At 38.5% G+C, this 9,426-nt stretch overlaps 1 protein-coding gene across 3 annotated transcripts in view; it reads right to left on the bottom strand.

Annotated features, from left to right (window-relative positions):
• Positions 1-2,897: 2,897 nt before the first annotated feature.
• The window catches only part of mybpc3 (myosin binding protein C3), a 94,498-nt gene continuing 87,969 nt past the window's right edge, over positions 2,898-9,426 (bottom strand). For all 3 annotated transcript variants that reach the window (XM_010890489.5, XM_020054923.3, XM_020054925.3), the window contains 2 exons: positions 6,146-6,166; positions 2,898-3,770 (listed from right to left, as the gene is read on the bottom strand). In XM_010890489.5, the coding sequence (XP_010888791.1) occupies positions 3,730-3,770; positions 6,146-6,166 (62 nt within the window). In that variant the 3' untranslated portion in view covers positions 2,898-3,729. The remainder of the gene's footprint in view (positions 3,771-6,145; positions 6,167-9,426) is intronic.

Raw genomic sequence — 9,426 nt, 5'->3', positions numbered from 1 at the left:
TTTTGTGATAGATTCTACTTCCTCTACTTCTACTTCCTTCCAGAATTAACAGAGATACCGCCATAACAAGAAACAAAGTTAACACGCATTTAGCAGTAGAAATGACTGTTTACATTGATAATTTCCTTTTGACTAGCAAATTCTATACCTTTTGGCAAAAATATGACCTGTTACACACGTTTAGCAGTAGAAATAAGCATTTATACTACTGAATCTGGTTGTTCTGTGAAAGACACCACCATTTTTTGCAAGACTTACGACTAAGTAAACCTGTTTAAAAAGAGTGAGTAGATTGCGACAGATTTCAATAATTCCCACAGCCACGGTTATATGCAACACATGAATTGGCGTTTTAACTAGCACATCTTAAAATATTAGGCTATATGTTTTGGTTATATCTCTACAGTTTGCAAAATCTTCAAACATGAATTCACTTTTACTAGTAGAAATAACTAATAATTAAATCTTTCTCAGCTTTCCATTAAATTTGATTGTTCTATGAAGTACACCGCCGTTTGTTGTAACAGGCAGTAACTGATTTTGCATTTTTTTCTACATTATACAGTAGAATGCTGGCCTGAAATCTCAAAAGTTAATTCCAGAGTCATGGTTTTCAATAAGCAAGGCTCAAATCATTTGGCATTTTAACGAAAATAACTAGACATAATGTAAAAAGAGTAGGTGACTCAATAGATTTTACAGTAGATTACTAGCCACATACCTCGATAGTTAGCTTCTTAAACTAGCCAAAATAAAATGTAAATTCACAGTGCTGCATGTCAGTGCTGCCAATTCATTTTGAATATTTGTTCATTTTACTTTTCACTTATGGCCTTTTTGTGTTAATCAGTGGCAAAAACTACTAATTACATCCATTTTGATTTCATGTTGTAACAGTAAAATGGGGATAACACCAAGGGGGTGAATACTATAGAGAGCCATTGAATAAGCCGTGCTTTTAATTTGATTCACAGTTTTAAGTAGGCCCCGGGACAACTGGCATTACTTCCATGTGGCTGTTTTAAATGATGTATATTGAGTTTGGATTGCCTTTTTAGGTTGCCTCCAGGAGCAGGGTTGAAAAACACTGGGTTAAAGTATCTGACCGGTATCTGAAAAGTTGCTTTGTCAAATCCCTGAGCTGGCAAGGTTAAAAATGTCATTCTAGTAGTTTACCAAATGTTTTCTCAGTCAGATTTGCCTGGTAAAAAAAAGGTGAGATGTCAAATCACCATAGATAGTTATATAATGTGTTTATGTCTATAAAATGTGTTCAAATTGTGTGTGAGTGGTCAAATTGTAGTGGACCTTTAAAACTAGCAGCTTGGCAACCATTTGGGCGATTCTAAGATTTCACTGGTCAATCCAACTATGCAGGTACTGTAATAGAAAAATCGGACTATGACAGCCCTCCTCACACCTAGCTGTATAACTGTATCCTCTTAGGCCTTGGACAGATTTTTTTCTTTCCTACTGGCTTTCAAGCACAACACACTGTTGACATCATTGTGAAGATGGTGTATGGCTATGAAGCTTGAAGTAAACATGCTACTCAAACAGTGCAGACAAAATTCACCCTTGTGCAGTGTCGCTATTCCTTGATAAACAGTGTTGATGTCACACCCTCACCCTGTTTACCTGTGTTGTCTTGTCTCACCCCCACCAGGTGTCTCCCATCCCCTTGTTATCACTGCCTACTTGACCTGTCTTCTCTGTTTGTTGCAGTTGCCAGTTCTTCTTGTGTGTTTTCTGCCCAAGGGCGTTGGACTGGGGGGAAAAGGGGTACTAAGTATATAGGGCCCTAATGTGTAGAGGGGCCCTCAAAAATGTTTGAATCTTGAATAAAGTGTGGAGGGGCCCTCAGAGACCGTCTATGTACAGGGCCCAGAATTTTGTGCTACATCCATGTTTCTGCCTATTTGTTTTCTAGTGTTCCCAGTGCTCTCCTGCTAATAGTCTGTCTATACCTCTGCCGAGTTATCTTGCATACCGAACCCTTGCCTGTTTATACTACCTGATCTTTGCCTTCAAATTTGGGTGCATAAAAAACCCTGAACAGTTATTCCTGCCTCTTGTGCCTGATAATTGAGCTTTTATGAAACCCCCTTTAGCAAACAGGCCACACCAGGGTTAGTGGTTTACCAAACGTTTACTTAAATGAACACCTTTCACATGATAATCCTTCTTAAATATCTTTTCAGCTAAAAAGTAATAACTCACAAGCCAGTCATTGGTTTAGAAGACACAATAACGGTGAGAACTACTTCTAGACCAGGAATACTCAACTCTTATCCTACACATATCCTACAAATGCAGGAGCCTGCTGGTTTTCTGCTCTATCTCATCATTGATTGCACCCAACTGGTGTCCCAGGTCTAAATAGGTCCCTGATTAGCGGGTTTTACAATAAAAAAAAATGGAGGGGAACTGGTTTTGAGGTCCAGAGGTGAGTTTGAGGGTTCTAGGCTAATAAAACAGAGAGCAGTGCATCCCCCTCCCCAAACAACCTGCTGCTCACCTGAACCTAGTTTTGATTGGGATTTTGATTGGTGGTGATCTGTCTGAGACAGTGAGGTCACCTTGTTGCACACAATTAGCTAATGGTGTATTAGATACTGCTCAGGCATTTTAGATACATTCTTCTCAGTATCAAATGGGAAATCGATAAATTATTGAAATGTGCTATGATTGAGAAAATGTTAAAAGCAAAAATAAAAAAGCAAAAATGATAAATGGAAGTGTAAAATGAAGTACATATTTTCATTGTTATTATGGAATGATAATGTTTTCATTTGAGTTATTTGTCTCATCAGATAACCTTTTAATGACATTTGTGAGATTCAATAGCTGGGAACTGACATTTTTTGACAAAGGAATAAAGGACATTTGATGCACAATGCCAGATTAATAAGTTTTGAATTTATTATTCATAACCGAGAATGAAATACCTATAGTGCCTTCTACTAATATTGGCACCCTTGGTAAACATGATCAAGACGGACTGTGAATTTTTTTTTTTTATTGTTTATCCTCTTGATTTTTTTAATCAAAATAATATGGAAAATCAAACCTTCAATTAAAGTAAAACAATTGAAAGAAAATACATTTTCATGAAACCAATATTTTAATCAAATGTGTGCCACAATTACTTTCTGTCTACGCCAAACCCACCTCTGGTGGTTGTTTCTGACCCAAATGGTACACATGGTTTGGAAAAAAATATTTATTGCATTTATTTTATAATTTTACTTCAATTAGAGGTTGGAGTTCTGTGAATATTTTGAATGAAAGACCAAGAGCATACATTTTCCAAAGCCCAATTTGTTAATGTTTACCAAGGGTGCCATTATTAGTGGAGGTCACTGTATTGCCATTAATTCTAAGAAGGCACACCATTTTAAGCAATATTCATCAATTACATTGTAATGGTACATTCATTTGTTACTCCTCAAAAAGCAATACTGTATGTTTAATAAATGGATGTTCAATAAACCACTGTGGATGAATTTATGTTGACCTACAGTACGTGGGTGTATTTCACAACAAAAATCAGGAAAGATGTGCATATTACTGGTTAGATATGGGAAATATGGGAAACAAAAAGTTAATGTATGATCTCTGGTCTCTACAAAGAGCTGTAGTCTGTCAAGGGTCCCAGTACAGATTTGTGTAAATATACCAAGAGGATAGGCTGGATATCCATCTTGTCTTCAACCAGCTTCTTCTCATTTAATCTGATTTGTATATCTTCTCCTCTTTGGGCATTTTTTCTGAAAGGCAATCATTTTGTAGCTTTTGAATCACATACACATACACACACACATATATACATATACACACACACACACATATATATATTTTAAATAAAAACATTCTCATTCAATGGAAAATGTAGGCCTAGTTTAAGAGGCTAAAGCAGGACTAACAAATCTGAGTGCTGCTCTATCAAAATACTACCCAGATTGCTGCTAGTTTACAGTACTCTTTTACTTTTATTTTTTTTACATTTGCTACTAGTGTACAGTGTTATGTGTATCTTTGCTTATATACTCTTCCTTTTAACTCTAACTACATAGTTTGTCGGGTGCCATGTCATAAGAATTTAATTGTACAGGATTTCGCTGTGTTTTTTTGGTGCATTTGACAGATAAACCTTGAAACTTGAGTGATGCTAGTTTTATAAAATTGACAATATACTGTAACACCTTCATAATTCCATAAACAGTGGCACTTTGTTTTAGCCAATGTTCCCCATAAAGCTTTTAGTTATGCTTAAACTAGCTGTGAGTTTAACATATATCTAAAGTGAGGGAAATAAGATTTGATCCCCTGCTGATTTTGTACATTTGCCCACTGACATAGAAATGATCAGTCTATAATTTTAATGGTAGGTATATTTGAACAGTGAGAGACAGAATAACAACAAAAAAATCCAGAAAAATGTCAAAAATGTTATAAATTTGATTTGCACTTTAATGAGTGAAATAAGTATTTGATCCCCTTTCAGTCAGAAATATTTCTGGCTCCCAGGTGTCTTTTATACAGGTAACGAGCTAAGATTAGGAGCACACTCTTAAAGGGAGTGCTCCTATTCTCAGCTTGTTACCTGTATTAAAGACACCTGTCCATAGAAGCAATCAATCAGATTCCAAATTGTCCACCATGGCCAAGACCAAAGAGCTGTCCAAGGATGTCAGGGACAAGATTGTAGATCTCCACAAGGCTGGAATGGGCTACAAGACCATCGCCAAGCAGCTTGGTGGGAAAGTGACAACAGTTGGTGTGATTATTTGCAAATGGAAGTAAAACAAAAGAACTGACGGAGCCCCTTCGGACTGGGGCTCCATGCAAGATCTCATCTCATGGAGTTGCAATGATCATGAGAACGGTGAGGAATCAGCCCAGAACTACACAGGAGGATCTTGTCAATGATCTCAAGGCAGCAGGGACCATTGTCACCAAGAAAACAATTGGCAACACACAACGCAGTGAAGGACTGAAATCCTGCAGTGCCTCCAAGGTCCGCCTGCTCAAGAAAGCACATGTACAGGCCTGTCTGAAGTTTGCCAGTGAACATCTGAATGATTCAGATGAGAACTGGGTGAAAGCTGTGGTCAGATGAGACCAAAATCGAGCTCTTTGGCATCAACTCAACTCGCCGTGTTTGGAGGAGAAGGAATGTTGCCTATGATCCCAAAAACACCATCCCCATCATCAAACGTGGAGGTGGAAACATTAAGCTTTGGGTGTGTTTTTCTGCTAAGGGGATAGGACCGAATCAAAGGGACGATGGACAGGGCCATGTACCATCAAATCTTGGGTGAGAACCTCCTTCCCTCAGCCAGGGCATTGAAAATGGGTCGTTGATGGGTATTCCAGCATGACAATGACCCAAAGTGTGGCTGAAGAAGAAGCACATGAAGGACCTGGAGTGGCCTAGCCAGTCTCCAGACCTTAATCCCATAGAAAATCTGTGGAGGGAGCTGAAGGTTCGAGTTGCCAAACGTCAGCCTCAAAACCTTAATGACCTGGAGAAGATCTGCAAAGAGGAGTGGGACAAAATCCCTCCTGAGATGTGTGCAAACTTGGTGGCCAACTACAAGAAACGTCTGACCTCTGATTGCTAACAAGGGTTTTGCCACCAAGTACTAAGTCATGTTTTGCAGAGGGGTCGAATACATATTTCACTCATTAAAATGCAAATCAATGTAAAAAAATTTGACATGCGTTTTTCTGGATTTTTGTTGTTTATATTCTGTCTGTCACTGTTCAAATAAACCTACCATTTAAATTATAGACTGATCATTTCTCTGTTAGTGGACAAATGTAGACAAATGTACAAAAAAAATCGATATTTGTCCATTGCAAGATTTTATGATAGCTAACAATCTGTATCAACTGTGTTAGCCGGACTGCGTAACAGTCTGTTTCATATTCATGAGTTGCATTAAGCAGCTCTTATATTTTTCTGCAATTAACACCAATATTAAGAAGTATACCGATATCAAATATTATTCATTAGTGAACAAAACAAGTAACAACTTGTTTTTAAATGTTTATAGAAATAGTGTACTGCACATACTGTATATAGAAATGTTGTGCATGCAAATTAAGTATCATTAAGTTGTGGGGTGTGAGGGCTTACCTTGGGACAATGTGCCTGGGGCTGGGAAGGAAAAGGGTACAATTTATGCAAGAGACAACATAGTGGTTACAGACATAACAATGGACATACACCATCAGAGGAGATGGATCATGTAAGGCAGAATCTATTTTGGTTTATTTTTTTAATGTACAATGGAATACATCTAAAGGTTAATAATGGAGTTAGTATTTATAAGGATATTAATATAGTAACTTATAAGGAGATTTTTATATATATATATATTTATGTCTGTATACACCGATCAACCAAAACAACATGACCACTGACAGGCGAAGTGAATAACACTGATAATCTCATTATCATGGCACCTGTCAATGGGTGGGATATACACTGCGTGCACAATTATTAGGCAAATTGTAAGATTTTATTGTTGAACAAACACAATGCTCTCAGTCAATCCAAAATAAAATTTTACCTCAAACCTGAATGTTTAAAAAAGAGAAATTGAGTTTTGATCTTTCTCAAGGGAATACATAAGAGTGCAGAATTATGAGGCAACAACTGGTATGCAGAATTATTAGGCAACTAATTAAAAAGATAATTTCTCCCAACTCAATTTTAAAAGTGTAATAAATAAGTTACAAAAATGACAATTAATTCAAATGTCCTTTCAAAAAAAAATTGTGACCAATATAACCACCCTTTTCAAGTATTGTCTTCCCATATTGTAAATCTCACGATTGAGAAGGCCCCACAAATTCTCGATAGGATTTAAGTCAGTAGAGTGGGGCAGGTCATTATTCGGGCATCTTTGTGGCCCTAGCTAAGCAATGGAGTCCTTGGATGCAGGTGATGGAGCATTGTCCTGCATGAAGATCATGGCCTGAGGACGTCTTCCTGTATCACTGTTTGAAGAAAGTATTTTCCAAAAACTGGCAGTAGGTTTGGGAGTTCATCTTCAACCCAAAAAGATCCAACTACCTCATCCTTTATGATAGCAGCCCATACCAGTACCCCTCCTACACCTGGCTGGCGCCTGACTGAAGTGGTTCTGTGTGTCCATGTGTTCCATCAAGAGCCATGCTCATTTAATTTGTCCATAAAACTTTTGAAAAAATCTGGGCAAAGAAATACCTGAAGACAATCTATACAGTACATTTCAAATATTATTTAGTGGTGGTCGTGTTTCAGCCTTCTTGACCTTGGTCATGTCTCTGAGCACTTGACACCTTGTACTTCAGGACACTCCAGGTAGGTTGCAGTTCTGGAATATGATGGCATTGGAGGATAGTGTGTTCCTAGTAGCTTCACGTTTAATTCTTCTCAAGTCTTTTGCAGTTAATTAGCATCTTTTCTTCTCCATGTTTTTTGCACCCCAGTTGACCATTTGCAACAAAACCTTTGTCCGGTGGTCATGCTTCAATTGTTTAGCTACTTCAAGAGTGTTGCATCAGTCTGAAAAGCATTTTACACTTTTTGACTTTCAGAATCAGTTAAATCTCTTTTTTGACCAATTTTACCTGAGGTCATGAAGCTGCCTAATAATTATGCACACCTTGATATTAGCTGTTATTCACTGTTGCCACACCCCCCTCATTACACCAATACATTTTACCTGAAAATAATTAAATCCATTGAGAATTCAAGGTTATATGGTTTGTAGTTGGAAAATGGGCATAGAAATAATTATACGATCAGAATACTCACTTGCCTAATAATTGTGCATGCAGTGTATTAGTCAGCAAGTGAACATTCTCTGCTCAAAGTTGATGTGTTAGAAGCAGGAAAAATGGGCAAGGGTAAGGATCTGAGCGACTTTGACAACCGTCAAATTGTGAGGGCTCGACGACTGGGTCAGAACATTTCCAAAACTGCAGACCTTGTGGAGTGTTCCCGGTCTGCAGTGGTCAGTACCTATCAAAAGTAGTCCAAGGAAGGAAAAGCGGTGAACCAGCGAAAGGGTCATGGGCGGCCAAGGCTCATTGATGCAGATGGGGAGCAAAGGCTGGCCAGTATGGTCCGATCCAACAGATGAGCTTCTGTAGCTCAAATTGCTGAAAAAGTTCATGCTGATACTGATAGAAAGGTGTCAGAACACAGAGCATCGCAGTTTGTTGTGTATGGGGCTGTGTAGCCGCAGACCAGTCAGGGTGCCCATGCTGACCCCTGTTCACTGCCGAAAGCGCCTACAATGGGCACGTGAGCATCAGAACTGGACCACGGAGCAATGGAAGAAGGTGGCCTGGTCTGATGAATCACATTTTCTTTTACATCATATGGCTGGCCAGGTGTGTGTGCGTTGTTTACCTGGAGAACACATGGCACCAGGATGCCAAATGGGAAGAAGGCAAGCTGGTGGAGGCAGTGTGATTCTTTGGGCAATGTTCTGCTGGGAAACCTTGGGTCATGCCATTAATGTGGATGCCATTCATGTTGTACCAACAACCTGAGTATTGTTGCAGACCATGTGCACCTTTTCATGGCAACAGTATTCCCTGATGGCATTGGCCTCTTTCAGCAAGATAATGTGCCCTGCCACAAAGCAAAATTGGTTCAGGAATGGTTTGAGGAACACAAAGAGTTCAATTTGTTGACTTGGCCACCAAATTCCCCAGATCCAATCGAGCATCTGTAGGATGTGCTGGACAAAGAGGTCCGATCCATGGAGGCCCCACCTCGCAACTTATGGATCTGCTGCTAATGTCTTGGTGCCAGATACCAGATCACACCTTCAGAGGTCTAGTGTCCATGTCTCAACGGGTCAGGGCTGTTTTGGCGGCAAAAGGGGGACATACTCAATATTAGGCAGATGGTCATAATGTTATGGCTGATTGGTGCATGTTAACAAGACATCTGAAAATAGAAGAATATATTTAGTGTATTTTTGCACATATTGTCATTTACTCCATGTATTATTCCTAGCGGTGGTATGTTCTATGTTTGAACATGACATTTATTAGGGGTGTGCCAATCTCATCATAATCACATCTGTAGTTGTATCTATTTTTCACACTTTATATCTGTAATTGGATTTGATATAGTCGTGCTGGAAAATCAAGAAGTCAGTTTCAAATGCTGATATAGCCTATACCAAGAAACAAAGATTTTTATTAAGATGAGATATGAATCCAGCAGGGAAATTAATGTAGAATTGTATAATGTTCCACTCTCCACCAAGCAGGCTCACAAGCAATCATCAACCTTACAGTATATTACACATTTTGCTATTATTAGTTTAAACATTACAACAGCATTAAAAAGATAAAACCACTCAAACCTGCCTAAAATATAAATACCACATAATATGCACTGACTGCAAT

Source organism: Esox lucius, chromosome 2 (genome assembly GCF_011004845.1).
Source record: "Esox lucius isolate fEsoLuc1 chromosome 2, fEsoLuc1.pri, whole genome shotgun sequence".
Taxonomy (NCBI): Eukaryota; Metazoa; Chordata; class Actinopteri; order Esociformes; family Esocidae; genus Esox; species Esox lucius.
Note: the sequence above shows the minus strand (reverse complement) of the source record. Positions and strands in the feature narration are given on the sequence as shown.